The 15,361-nt window shown below is 41.0% G+C and overlaps 1 protein-coding gene across 2 annotated transcripts in view; it reads left to right on the top strand.

Moving 5' to 3' along the window:
• Window positions 1-15,361, top strand: part of Mdh1b (malate dehydrogenase 1B) — a 36,303-nt gene that overhangs the window by 10,389 nt on the left and 10,553 nt on the right. For both annotated transcript variants that reach the window (XM_048459199.3, XM_048459200.2), the window contains 4 exons: window positions 401-897; window positions 4,108-4,249; window positions 5,563-5,726; window positions 15,059-15,198. In XM_048459199.3, the coding sequence (XP_048315156.1) occupies window positions 401-897; window positions 4,108-4,249; window positions 5,563-5,726; window positions 15,059-15,198 (943 nt within the window). The remainder of the gene's footprint in view (window positions 1-400; window positions 898-4,107; window positions 4,250-5,562; window positions 5,727-15,058; window positions 15,199-15,361) is intronic.

Raw genomic sequence — 15,361 nt, 5'->3', positions numbered from 1 at the left:
CACCATAGATAAAGACGTAAAAGGCGGTGGCTAACTGAAGCATGCACCTTTGTCTTTTCACAGAAAAGCATGAGTACATAAGCAGAACAGTCTGAAGGGAGTTTTGCTTGCTTAGTTATTGCTTTTTGCTTTGTTTTCTGCATGTGAGCAAGCTCTTTCATTTGAAACATCTAGTACACCAGTCAGCTCTTTGTGGTGTCCTTCGATGCCAGGATGTGGTGAGTAGTGAGACTTTCTCATTCCGCTTTGGATTCCTAGCCACGTCTGTGCAGGAGTGAGAGTTCCCATGTAAAATAGTGACTCATCGTATGGAGCACACACAGAAATACCTGTTAAGAGTAAAACATGTAAGTGAGCAGAGGACCTAACCATTTTTCATCCAACTTTTGCATTTAATCAGCGCAAGCAATAATGCATGCTACCACATAATCCCCATCTTGATAAGTGGAGAAGTGTTTGGGACGCACAGAGAGATCAGCCTGACCCTGTTTGACCGGGAGCAGATGGAAAGCTACCTGGAAAGCTTAGTGGTGGAAATCAAGGACTTGGCGTCACCCATCCTGCGCAGCGTCTCCCTCTGCACTAATGCAGAGGATGCCTTCCTTCGGGCCCAAGTCATCATCATCCTGGACGACAGCACAGACGAGGAAGTGCACAGCCTGGAGAGCTGCCTGAGGAGCAGGGTGCCACTGTGCCGCCTCTACGGTTACCTGATGGAAAAAAATGCTCACGAATCTGTTAAGGTCATCGTGGGAGGGAAAACCTTTGTGAATCTTAAAACAGCCTTGCTTATGCACTACGCCCCTAATATTGCGCGCAACATCATTGCAGTGGCACTGGGGGTGGAAGGCCAGGCAAAAGCAGCAGTGGCCCGGAAGATGAGAACAACGTCAGCCAGTGAGTGAACACTACCGTCCTGTTTGTGTTTTGATACGTGGGTTCAAAAAGCGGGGAAAGAAGGCTGCATCCTACAGGACCACCTAGGGTGTGTGACACAGAGGTAGAAAAGAGATGTAAGGAGTGTCTTAGGAGTGATGGGTGGAACCAGTGCGGTCCTCCCTCGTTTGGAGGATGCCACTTGACAACCCCATCCTCCCTACCTAGCTTTTTCCTGTACACATATATTGTAATCCAGTTTAATTCATAAACTCGGGGCCATAAGAGACTAACAGCAGTAAAAAGTGATAACCTAATAAGCTAACAATAACAACATACAATAATTAAAGTGACCCAAAAGTTGCCCACTGCTAATTTTTAGAATTTTTTATATAATAAAGTGCAGGGACAGGATTGTAGGTTAGCTGGAAAACTCTGGCCTAGCAGGCATGAGAGCCCAGGCGAGCTCCAAACCAGCTGCATCCTCCAGAAAAAGAAAAAGTGTGTAACTGAGGCAGCCCTGGAATGTGAACCTGTGGCTGAGGAGAGGAACTGTGCAAACTTCTCCTCATCTACTTGTGTGACTTTGCCCATCATTATAAAATTAGCAAATATTTCTTGTAATAAAATCTCTATTAGTCAAGTAATAATCTAAACCTACTATCCCAGTTTTCCCACGACAGTAATGGGGAAAGTAGTGTGTGCTGCTTACAAACTCGCGAGGCTCTGTGGGAACAGCTCTGCCTCCTTTCCCGCTTGCTGTCCTCATATTTAGCATTTTAAAAAACAGCCACTCCCTCCTAGAATTAATGTGAATCCAAAGAGACAACGTCAGAGTCACTTTTCTGTTGTCACGAGACACCTTGTCCAAGGCAACTTATAAAAGAAAGCATCTAATTGGGGGCTTGATTACAGTTTCAGAGGGTCAGACCACGGTCATCGTGGCAGAGAGCATGGCAGCAGGCAGGCTGCTGGAGCAGTAGCTGCGGGCTTACATCTGACCTATAAACTTGAGGCACAGGTCGCAAAGTGGGGAGGGGGCTTTTGAAACCTCAAAGCCCACCCCCGGGGACATACCTCCTCCAACAAGGCCAAACCTCCTAATCCTTCCTAAGCAGTTCTACCAACTGGGATCAAGTAGTCAAACATAGGAGCCTATGAGGCCATTATCATTCAAACCACCACAGTCAGTATTTCTAAAGTGCCCATAAGAGTCACCTGATGCATGGTAAAACTTAGAAGGAGATTGAACCTACAGGTTTAGTATATCTAATTAAATTTTGTTATTGATCTTTCAATTGATAGATATCAGAATCATATGAAAATGAGACTGGATCACATTTAGTGTGTTTTAGCTCTGCGTCCTTAGAGCTGGTCCTTTATGTTTAGACTAACAGCATCCCTAAGGATGGAATTACGGGCATGCTGGGAACAAAAGTTGGGGAGACAGTGAATGTGAACTGACGATAGTCTAAGGCAGTGCAGTGCAGGATGCCGATGAGGACTGACGGCGCTGTTAGTCATCTCCCTGCACGACAGCCCGGAAGACCTCTGTCTTCTTGCATGCAGATTCAGCATTTACCCTGAAGCTTATTCTAATGGTCTTCTTCCTACAAGAGAACAGACAAGAATTTAATCTCCTGCATACAGATTTTAAGTACATAGATGTGCTGGTTAGTTATGTGTTAACTTGACACAAGCTAGAGTCATCTGAGAGGAAGGAACCTCAACTGAGAAAACGCCTCCATAAGATCGGGCTGTAGGCAAGCCTGTAGGGCATTTTTTAAATTAGTGATTGATGGGGGAGGACCCAGCCCATTGTGGGTGGTGGTCCTCTGTGCTATAAAAAAGCCAAAGGGAACAAACCAGTAAATGGCACTTCTCCGCATCCTCTGCATCAGCTTCTGCCTCCAAATTCCTGCCCTGACTTCCTTCAATGGTAGAGTACAACGTTGAACTGTAAGTCAAATAAAGCCTTTCCATTACAATAGCTTCGATCATGATTTCATTACAATAGAAACCCTAACTAAAATAATAAGTGAGTAAATAAATAATTTTTTTAATTGCATAAACCTTTGTAGAAAAATCAACAGTTGAAAAATCATAAATATTAAATTCCAATTCTTATTTTCCCCAGTTCATATTCTTTTATCTTTCTCCATAGATATATAACTAACATATATATCTATGTGGTATTGTTTTCTCATTCATTCCCTCTATCCTTTTGACTGGTTTGTTTTCTCTTAAACCTTGTTTTTTTTCTTTGTTTTATTTGTTTGTTTTTCTGAAACAAGGTTTCTCTGTGTAGCTTTTGCTGTCCTGAAACTTACTCTGTAGACCAGGCTGGCCCTGAATTCACAGAAAGCTGCCTGCCTCTGCCTCCTGAGTGCTAACATTAAAGGTGTGTTAATGTTAACGCCACCACTGCCTGGTCCAAAACCTTGTTTCTAAAAGAATCTCCCATGAGCAATATAATCACAATTATTTTACAAGTGATGGAACCCTCCAGAGAGTCCATGAACAATATAATCATGATTATTTTACAAGTGATGGAACCCTCCAGAGAGTTGTCGTTAATGTACATTTGTATTTCAGTCTAGAATCAAAAGTGCATTTTCAAAATCCAAGCAGTTGAAAAGTTTCCCTTGGGGCCAGGGAAACATCTCAGTCAGTAAAATATAAGGTGTGACTACATGCAGAACTGCATGTGACCCTAGCACACTGGGATGGAGACAGGCGGGTCTCCAGGACTCACTGGCCAGCCAGACGCGTCCCTTCTTAAAAGATACAGTAAGGAGTGGTTGAGGAAGATTCCCAATGCAACTTCCAGCTTAGACAAGCACGCTCATCCATACATGCTTGTGCATTACACATCCGTGTGCGTGTGTGTATGAGAGAGGGAGAGAGAGAGAGAGAGAGAGGGAGGGAGGGAGGGAGGGAGGGAGAGAGAGAGAAGTTGAGCAACACAAAGGATACAATTTCCATTAGCGATTTCTCTCACGGCAGTTTCTTGGTATTGCTTGAATTACCCATCTAGCACATGATTTCCAAGGCAGTAGTAGTGACAACCAAGTCCTGATAATTAGGGAGGTGAACCCCAGCTCCAGCACAGGTTAGAGAGCTTGAATTCATTGGCTCAACCCTAAAACACATATATACAAAGCTTTACATTTAAGTAAATTTTATATTGATGGTCCTTATTATGGTTATTTCTGATTCTGTTCTATATAGGCATCAAAGATGTAATAATTTGGGGTAATATCAGTGGCAATAACTACGTTGATCTGAGGAAAGCCAAAGTTTATAACTATGAGAGTGCTATTAAGGGACCTCCTGGATATTGTCACTCGGTGTTAAACTTGATTTTTGACAGGTACAGTATATTTTAAGTGAAATATACCAACATTAGATAATAATAGAGTGTTTATCTACTTAGATAACAGTATGATGATATATCACAGTTGAAAGCACTATTGAAACATCTTGTAAAATTTGCATAAAATTACTTGTATTGTTTATGCACATTTTTTTGTTTTCTACTAAAGAATCAGAAAAATCCACAGAATAGTGACTTGTTGGTCCTCATCCCCATTTGATTTGGTTTAAAATCATGAGTTTTTACATTTCAGGTCACCTAGAAAATAGCTTATGTATTCTGTCCAAGTTGTCTCTAAAGTAGGTTTATGCAAAGCAAATGTCAATATAAAGACAGGTGTATATCAAGGAGAAAGTAGTTGAGCATTTGGAGGAAGAGGAGTTATGGTGACGAGCAGTCCACTGTCCGGTTTACCATTAAGTCTCAAGAGAGGCAGAGCTGAGAAGCCGTGTGTCCCTGGCGCAGGAAACCTCCTGAGTTGGAATTCAACATCATTCATTAGTTGTGTGGCTTTAGGGAAGTTGCATCAAATTTGTGCCTCCGCGTCTCTACTGATAGAATGGAAATGGTAATGTGGCCTGTCCCATATAGAAGAATTGGGAAATTAATAAATTCATCCGAACTCCCGCATAATGATGAGAAAGGAGAGGCAGCCAGAGCTCCTTGATCTCTGCCCCAGTTCCCCGGGGCAGCTTTTCCTTTTCCTCCATCCTTTATTGCCTCGCCCTCTTCAGACCAGGGGATGGTATCCTTGCCAAGGAACCAGGTATGCTGAGCTCCCTCTCCTGGAACCCCGGTCCTCTGCATGTGCTGCCTGCACAGGGTCAATGTTGCAGGGATCTGGGACCATTCTCTGACTGGCTAATCGGGCAAACCTTGCTCTCATCCAGCTCAGCTCTTTCCTGAGTTTATCCTTCAAGACCATAAAACATGTTACCCCAAATCTCATTGTGAATGATTCACTGTTTAATGAATGTATTTGATTTTAAATGAAGGATCTGATCGGTCCCAAGAAAGCATCGACATATAATTATATAAGTAATACTCAGAATGAAAGAAATTTTTCCTGTAGCCTATGATATCTTTTCAGTGTTTCATATTTTACTACTACACTTCAGACTGAAATTTAATTGTTCCTTTCTGCCCAATTCATTGCATTCATAGGTAATGAGGACAGCAGGAGAAAGTGTACGTGGGTCGCATTACTGTCTAGGTGGCACACAGAGCTCTCTGTGCTACATTCCAGGGCTCAGAGGATATGCTTTCCATCCCTCTCTCTGTTGGGAAATTGCTTTTCTCTTTTCTTGCAGTGAGTGGGTAGCAAAAGAGTTTGTGATGACGCTTCGGAACTTGAGCAGCACTGGAAAGCAATTTGGGGGCATTTTGGCTGCACACAGCATAGCCACCACACTGAAGTACTGGTATCATGGCTCACCGCCTGGGGAGATTGTTTCCTTGGGAATAATGAGTGAAGGTAATAATTCCTCCCCCCTCTTTCTTTTTGGTTTTTTGAGACTGGGTTTCTCTGTAGCTTTGGAGCCTGTCCTGAAACTAGCTATTATAGACCAGGCTGGTCTCAAGCTCACAGAAATCTGCCTACCTCTGCTTCCCAAGTGCTGGGATTAAAGGCGTGTACCACCACAGCCCGGCAATAATTCCTGTCTTAATGTTCTGTTTAGATGATAGAATGGTATATGAGTTGTGAAGGTTTTAACAGGGCCATAATGCATTCATTCATTCATTATCCAACTACTCACTCAAAAACTCAACAGTATTTATCGTGAATGTACTAGAGAGGCAGACAAGGGATTGCAGCTGGCTTCTGCCTTTAGAAAGCATGCAGTAGAGTCAGGAAGAGCCAGGTTGCTAGAAAGCCTCATGATGTTTTCCTCTCTGTATCCAGCTGAGAAAGAGAAATCCAGATCTATTCTAGACAGGGACGGGAGTCAGGCCAGGCTTTGTGAAGAGAAGGTATTGCAGGAAATCTCGAAGTCTTTGATACTGACCTGGAAGGCTGCTGTGGATGAGCCCTGAACACCAATAGTGAAAACTCAGAGTCAGTATGCAAACGTGCAAGGAGACCCAACCTTCAGGAGACCAGGCAGAACCAGGAATGCCGAAAGGACACTGTAGTCAGAGTTTTTGGCAGGACTATCAGTTCCCCAGTAACGACATAATGACATGGAGGCTTGTTATTAATTATTAATTTTATTATTATTAATTACAAAAGCCCAGCCAATACCTTAGGCTTGTTTCTAACTGGTTCTTATAACTTAAATTAACCCATTTCTATTAATTTACTTTCTCCTTCATGGCTTTATTTCTTCATCTCCCTAGTGCCCATCCTGCTTGCTTTGTGTCCCTGGTGTCTCTGCCTTATTCTTCCCAGCATCCTCTGTGCCTGGAAATCCTGCCTAGTTTTTGGCCATTCCTCTTTTTATTAAACCAATTAGAGTGGCACATCTTCACAGTGTACAAAAAGATTATTCCACAACATTCCCCCTTTTTGTCTAGATAAAAAAGAAAAAGTTTTAACTCTAGTGCAGTAAAACTGTATGTGATAAAAACAATTATCAGGTAAGAATTACATTTACAATGCCCAGTCCATTTGCATTTTGAAAATTTAGAGATGTTAAAATATTCCATTATATATCCTATCTTAGCACAAAATTTATATCTAAACCATTTTATAACTTGTATTACCATCCTAAAAATATCTTTTTAGACCATAAAACATTTTTTAGATAAACAACTTAAGCTTTTATGTTTCTTGACATTCTAAACATTACATCTCTTATATAAGTTTCTTTTCTGAATTTGGTAATATATAGTAGAAAAACTATAAAACTATAACTCTCTAGTCTGGAATTCATATCATAGAACCAAGGACAATAAAATATTTCTTAAGTGAATAGGAAGTGCAGAGTAAGCAACTTCCAAAACTATAAAAAAATTACAAAACAGCTGGATTCCTGGATAGTCACCCAAGGTTCCTCTGTAACTCTGGGGGCTTCCATCTTTGGCCTTCCAGTCTAGAAGACCTTAGTCTTAGAGTTTTCTGTAAAGCAGAAAGTTGTACCTGGTCTTAGAAAAATTCAGCAAATATTTTCTTTGGTATCCTGCTTGTCCAATTTGGACAGCATACTGTCAGCAGTTGAGACAAGAACAGTTTCTTGCCCCAATGACTAGTTTCTGCCATTAAAAAAAACAAACACATTGTGGAGATTCTTCAATGCCCATCTTTCTTTTATGAGGTAAATTGGTGCTTCCAAGAGCAGACATGTCTCATTGTCATGAAAAGCTTTGTGCTATTAAGATATTAAAATGCTATATTCTGTAGGTCTCTTAAGTGTTTGAAGACTGTCTATTTAAAATGTCTCCGATTGACCTTGAAAACATATCTGACATGACTAGAAGTTTTATTGTTATAGATGATTGACAAATAGCCTGTATTTCTTTGTTATCCTAAATAGCTTTCAAGGACTAAAACTTTACATTTCATTTTTAAATGAGTTGCATAGGTACAATCTCTTAAACAAGATAGAAACATATATACAGTGTAATAAAAAAATCTTAAATTGCATCAATATACAAAAATCCACATCAATGTAAAATATTTAAGACTAGTGGTTGTTCAAAAGTAGATTCAGCAATCCACCCTTTATCTCATCGGTTCTATATTATAGCCCCCCCTTTTCCCCTCAGGAAAAAATCCTTGTAGCTAATCTCCTTTGATTAGCTTTCTCCCTGATCATGACCAACAACAACTTGTAACCAACACCCTGAACAATGACAACCACCCACAACTCACTGAATAACCAAAAACTTCCCACCCTACCTCTTCGGAAAGGGGCCATAATGTTCTTCAGGCTGCTTCCTAGGGACACTGGCATCTTTAGGGGACCCTGAGAAAATTGGATAATGGTCAAGTCCTGGCTAGAATAGTCGCTGAGGCTGGACCATCTCAGCTAACAGCCTTAAAGCTGTCCTGGATGCAGAACTCTGAAGAAATTGCAATAGAGGCACCTGAGAGGCCGGATCACCTGGACCACCCATTTTCATTGGTGTCTGGTCCCCTTGCTCTGAAAACACACAAACTTTTGAAGATAACATATATATCTGCATTAACACAAGTGTGGACGGTGCACTGTACACAAGCCAGCCAAAGGTGATTTCTTGTTCTCTGTCTGAGCAGTAAAGCGCACATCACCTGCCTTGTTTTCCTAGGTTGTTTCTTCATGTCTGTAGCCAGGGCTTTCAAGGGACATTCACCCAATCAAACCTGAGCTCTTTTGACCTTGAATAAAACCACAGCCTTTTATTTCCTTGGAAGTAAAAGCGTAGCCTCATAGTAACATATTTTTTTGCTTCCATTTTGAAGCTAAAACATCTTTAAAATGTATAGCTTGGTTTAATTTAGTAGTTTGTTAAATAGCCCAGTGTCTCTCCACAGCTGGTTTTTGCTCATCAGCAACCAAAAAATTTAAAGTCAATGCAGCACCACGCAGGGCCCAGACTCCCTGTGCATTTCCCATCTCCGCATGGCCTGCTCTTTATTATTTATAAATGCTTCTCTTTTTTCTATGACTGTCTATACCATTTTCTTCTTTTCTTAAGCCTATGTACAATTTTGAACACACTATAACCTGCTTAGAGGTTCTTTCCATCTGTATCTGTCTTTACTAAGCATTTGCAACTTTCTATGACCTAGTGAGACAAATCATAAACTGTTAGGTCAGCCACCTGCATGGGTCAGCTTAGCTCAGGCGCTGGCACATGGTGCTGGTAGCTGATAGACTGCAGAACTAAGAAGTTACCTCTGGCTCTTTGTCTATAACTTTTTTTTTTCACTTTCTCAGGTCCTGTATTTGGATATTTGAGCCCACACAACAAATGGTTGGATGCCATTTGTAGTCAGACCTTTTTGTCATATGATCAACTCCCCAATAATGACATGAAGACTTATTATTAATTATAAAAGCTCAGTTGAGAGTTTAGACTTGTTTCTAACTAGCTCTTGAAACTTAAATTAACCCATTCCTTTATATTTACTTTCTGCCTCGAGGCCTTATTACCTTACTCCATAGGGCCCACCATGCTTTTTCTGCATACAAGGAGTATCTGCCCTTTCTCTCCCCAGCATCCTCTGTGTCTGGAAATCCTGTCTAGTTATTGGCTGTTCAGCTTTTAACATCTTCACGGTGTACTAAAAGATTACCCACAACAGGTTGCTGCCCATCCATAAACACTGCAGAGGTATGCTACAAGCTAAGGAGTATGTAGAAGTCTCCATCACTCTTACAAACCAGCAAAGGCAGTGGCTGCTGCTGTGTCCTCTGTAGGTTCAGCCTTTGGCATTTCCTCCCTTTTGTTTCTGTCAATCTTGTTGGCTCCCTGATCTTCAGGCCTGGTCCTCTCTACTGAGTTCAAGCCTCAGTCGGTTGGAAACATGGTCATGTGAACGCCATGCTGTGAACCCAACTAGGGTAAACTGAACCTGCTGGCTTTTTTCCCCAGTCAGAACTACCTCTGGCATGGCTTGTGTTATCAGTAGGGCCACCATCTCTTCCTCGCTCCAGTTTCAGTACATCTCAGAGACGTCTCTAAAATTCTCCAGTGTGAGAATTAATGTCTTTCTTTCTCCAAACTCTCTCAGACAGAGAGAAAAAAATTCCTCTTTTGGTTGTTTGTTTGTTTTGTTTTGTTTTGTTTTGTTTTGTTTTGAGACAGGGTTTCTCTGTGTAACCTGGCACTCTCTCTGTAAGCCAGGCTGACCTCAAACTCATAGAAATCTGCCTACTTCTGCTTCCTGAGTGCTGGGATTAAAGGCATGCACCATCACTCAGCTCAGACAGAATATTCTTTTTTTTGTGGACGAAGTCCCCTGCAAATCTTTTATTAGCACATGAAAATATGAAAATGTACCTCATTCTTTTAGATAATTTCACATCATTCCATCATGCCGTGGTTTAGGTGACTTTCCCTGTTTGTGAAGAGTTGGGTTGCCTCACCCCCTCCCTGTAAAGAACATTACAGTTTAAACTTTACATGTATGCTTGGGCATTCATTTAGACAAATGTCAGAAGAATTTGTAGAAATTTAATTATGAGTCAAAAGGACACACAAACACAGTATTTGTGGGTGTGTCCTTCCTTCCCCTTTCCCTTCCTTCCTTCCTTTCTTCCTTTCTTCCTTTTGTCAAACATGACAAAATAAAATATAATTAAGATAAAGCAAAAACTAGCTACTGGTGGTGACACACATCCTTAATCCCAGCACTTGGGAGGCAGAGGCAGGCAGATTTCAGTGACCTTAAGACCAGCCTGGTCTACAAAGAGAGTTTCAGGACAGCCAGGACTGTTACACAGAGAAACCCTGTATTGAAAAACAAAACAAAACAAAACAAAAAGGTAAAGCAAAAACCATCTTATCAGAGATGCTCACAGCAGCTCAACAAAAGGAAAGTCTTAAGAGCAGGCATAAGAATCAGAGACACGCATTCCCATACTCAGGCGTTCCATCAGAATACTAAGTTCAAAGCTCTACTATCTCTGCAGAGGACTTGGTGCAGTCCAGTGCAGACTCCGTGCTCACTGCCCCAGTCTCTGTGGTCACACGCACCTATCTCAGCTGAGTCAGAGGCTTTGTTCTCCTCCTGTCCTCCATCCCCTCTGGCTCGTACACTCTTTCCACCTTCTCTTCCAAAAAGTTCCCTGTACTTTGAGGAAAGGGATTTGATGGAGACATCCGTTTAGACTCTCCCTGTGTGTAATGCCTGGCTGTAGGTCTCTGCGTCTGTTCCCATCTGCTGCTGGAGGAAACTTCTCTGATGACGACTGAGTAAGGCAATGATCATATTTGTCTTTTTGGGTCTGGATTACCTCACTCAGGATAATTTTTTTCTGGTTCCATCCATTTGTCTGCAAATTTCATGATGTTATTTTTTAACTGCCGAGTAGTACTCTATTCTGTAAATGTGCCACATTTTCTTTATCCATTTTTTGGTTAAGGGACATCTAGATTGTTTCCAGTTTCTGGTTATTATGAACAATTAACATGGTTAAGCAAGTACCTTGTGGTAGGATAGAGCATCCTTTGGATATATGCTCAAGTGTTATAGCTGGATCTTGAGGTAGATTGATTCCCAAGTTTCTGAGGACTCGCCATATTGATTTCCATAGTGGTTGTACAAGTTTGCACTCCCAACAGCAATGGATAAGTGCTCTCCTTATCCCATACTCTTACTAACGTGAGTTTTCACTTCAGTTATTGATCTTAGTCATTTTGATAGTTGAAAGATGAAATCCCAATGTAGTTTTGATTTGCATTTGCCTGGTGCCTAAGGATATTGAACATTCTTTAATAGTTTCTCGGGAAGTTGAGAATTCTCTATTTAGACCTGTACCCCACTTTTTAATTGAGCTATTTAGTTTTTTTATATCTAGTTTCTTGAGTTCTTTATAGATTTTGATATTAGTCATCTATCAGATACGGAGTTGGTAAAGATCTTTTCCTGTGCTGCAGGCTGGGCCTTGTCTGGATGATGGTGTCCTTTGTTTACAGAAGCTTTTCAATTTCACAAAGTCCATTTATTAATTGTTTAATTTAAAAACCTGTGCTTTTGGTGCTCTGTTTAGAAAGCCTTCTCCTGTGGGAACTCATTCAAGGCTATTCCCCATTTTGTCCTCTATCAAGTTCAGTGTATCTGGTTTTACATTGAGGTCATTGAGCCACTTGGACTTTGTGTACGGTGATAAATATGGATCTATTTGAGTTTTTCTACTTGCGGGCATCCAGTTGGTCAGCATTATTGGTTGAAGATGTTGCCACTTTTGCAGTGTGCGTTTCTGAATTCTTCATCAAGTGTTCTTATGTGCATGGACTTATGGCTGGGTCTCCAGTGATCAACATGTCTGTTTTTATGCCAATACCATGCTCTTTTTATTTTTAATTAATTAACTAATAAATACATTATTTTATTTTGTTTTTCGAAACAGGGTTTCTTTGTAGCTTTGGAGCCTGTCCTGGAACTAGTTCTTGTAGACCAGGGTGACCTCGAACTCACAAAGATCCACCTGCCTCTGTACGTGCCACCACAGCCCAGCTGTTTTTATTACTAGTGCTTTGTAGTACAAATTGAAATCAGGAATGGTGAGAACCTCCAGCAGTTCTTTTATTGTTCAGAATTGTTTTAGCTATCCTGGGATTTTTGTTTTTTCTATATAAAGTTGAGAATTGTTTTTTAAAGGTCTGTGAAAAATTATCTTGGATTTTGATGGGGGTTGCATTGAATCTGTAGGTTGCTTTTCATGAGATGGCCATTTTTACACACTAATTCTATTAATCCATAAGCCTGGGAGATTTTTCCATCTTCTGATACCGTCTTCAATTCCTTTCTTCAAGGACTTGAAGTTTTTATCACACAAATCTTTCACTTACTTGTTTAGAATTATCCCAAGATATTTTGTATTTTTTTAGGCTATTGTGATAGGTGTTGTTTCCCTGACTTGTTTCTCTGTTCATTTGTCAGACAGAATATTCTAATGTAGATGCATGCATCCTCTTTATTAGAATATCTGTACTGACGGTAGGCTTCCTCTGTGTCACCTGCTACATCTCCATGGGAGAAGTATCTTATGTGGCACTCATCCACAGTGAACAGCTTAAGTGGTGATGCCTGGACATTGGCAGCCTGGGGTTAAGTCTGTGGAGAGACGGGCATTGAAAACCCCATGATGATGTGTGTATGTGAACATACACACAAGAGAGAGAGAGAGAGAGAGAGAGAGAGAGAGAGAGAGAGAGAGAGAGAGAGATCTTTGTTTTTAAGCTTTATTAACCTCTGTAGGAATTCCACTCAAAACTAAAAATTATTTGTTTCTTATTCTACTCTCATGAGACCTTGTTGGATAAGCTCTCATAAACTCTGTCCCGATGAAGCACATTCTCCACAGATAGGTTACAGATCTGGGAAACTTGCTGATGGGCTTTTTTTTTTTTAATGTGCTCAGGTTCTGTTGGCAATGAGACAGACTGGATAAACACAGGGCCATAGGACAACTTAGCAGTATTTAGAAAAGGAGATCACAGAGCTGTTGCAGCAAGACTCCCTAGGCTGCTGAAACCAACATAGCTAACCCACATGACCACTGCATTTCTTCTCCTCATTTTAAGGGTGTTTCCATATCATTAGGCTTGCAAAATTGCCCATTCCGACAATGCATCTGGCAACATGGCACACCAGGAAAACTCCCTTAAAAGAAGAAAGGTCTCAAATGCACTTTCAGGATTGTTCTGACCTAGTCCTGCAATTATCCACATTTCTCTCTACCTTTACTCATGACTAACATCCACCGACTTCAAAATCTCTCTATAAGATGTCTATCCAAGATGGCGCCCTTGTGATTCTCTCAAGAAGCCTACACCCACCCTAAAGTGTATACTGAAACCCTTTACTTAATAAACCCTGCTTTAGAAAACCCTAGGTTTGTTTTATACTGACTTGTCCTGAAATTGTTATCTGCAAGGTAATTCAGTACCTTCATCTCTCTGGTGGGGTCTCTGAAAAGAAGCCTGGCCACATGCAGGCAGTGCTGAGCTGTGCCTCCCACAGCTACTGACAACAATGATTCTGATAAGCAGAATGCCAGAATTTAGCAATTTACCAACTGAAAGCCATTCATAAGAAGTGACGAGAATAGGAAGTAAGTATGATTAGTTTTACAAGAACAAAGATGGAGAACTGGAGGCTCAAGGAAATACCAGGTCTCCTGTCCACTTCCTTTCCTAGCCTAGCATACATTGACTACATGGTTGTTATAATGTCCTGACTAGTTTTGTTTCAACTCAACACTAGCTAGAGTCATTGGAGAGGAGGAAGTCTCAACTGAAAGAATACCTCCATAAGAGCAAGTTACAGACAAGTGTATAAGGCATTTTCTTAATTAGTGATTGTCACAGGAGGGCCCCACCTATTGTGGACAGTACCATTTTGTAGTAGGAGGCCACTCATTTGTTCTGCCTGCTCAGCCCTGAAATAACCACACAGAAGCTATATTAATTAAATCACTGCTTGACCCATTAGCTCTAGTTTCTTATTGGCTAACTCTTACATCTTAATGTAACCCATTTCTATTAATCTGTGTATCACCACGTGGCTGTGGCTTACCGGGAAGGTTCCAGCACATCTATTCCCAGAGGCTACATGGATCTCCTTATTCTGCCTTCTTTCTCCCAGCATTCAGCTTAGTTTTTCCCACCTAGCTCTACTCTGTCCAGCTCTACAGGCCAAGGCAGATTCTTTTTCATTAACCAATCATATTCACAGTATGAAGAGTGGAATCCCACAGCACCATCCCCAGGCTGGTGGCCCTGGGCTCTTTAAGAAAGCAAAGTGAATAAGTCATATGAAGCAAACCAATGAGCAGTACTCCTCCATGACCTCTGCATCAATTCCTGTCTCCATGTTCCTGCCCTATTTGAGTTCTTGTCCTGACTTCATTCAATGATAAACAATGGTGATTGTTAGCTCCAAAGGAAACTCTAGTTCCCAAAACTCCAAAAGGCTGTCCATATATCAAGATATGTGCTCAATCTGGACTATAGGAGAATTACTAATTATTAGATAAAAGTCAGAATTCCTCAGGAGTTTGTGAACTTGTTTTACCTCTAACACACACACACACACACACACACACACACACACACACACAATTTTAAAATCATGTACTATGTGTGCTGTTTTCAGTCCTTTTTCCAAATTCTTCTTTATTTACTTATGCTTTGCCCTGTGCATGCTCCCTACAGGCCAATTTGGTATTCCAGAAGGGGTCGTCTTTTCTATGCCTGTGAAATTTGAGAACGGAACTTGGGTAGTTCTTACAGACCTTGAGGACATTTCGCTGAGTAAGCAGATAATAAACTTCCTCACAGATGACCTGATTCAGGTAATAACAGAGGGCCTACAAAGGAGCTCGTTTTGATAATGATCTCAAAATGGTTCTGTAGGCTAAGACATACATGAACTCAATTTATATCATGTTCCTGAAAAGCATAAAGCAGCAAAGGTTTGGAGAATATATCAAAAACATGTTATGCATCTGGTTTTAT

Source organism: Myodes glareolus, chromosome 1 (genome assembly GCF_982192425.1).
Source record: "Myodes glareolus chromosome 1, mMyoGla1.1, whole genome shotgun sequence".
Lineage (NCBI taxonomy): Eukaryota > Metazoa > Chordata > Mammalia > Rodentia > Cricetidae > Myodes > Myodes glareolus.
This window is presented reverse-complemented; position numbering and strand designations above follow the sequence as displayed.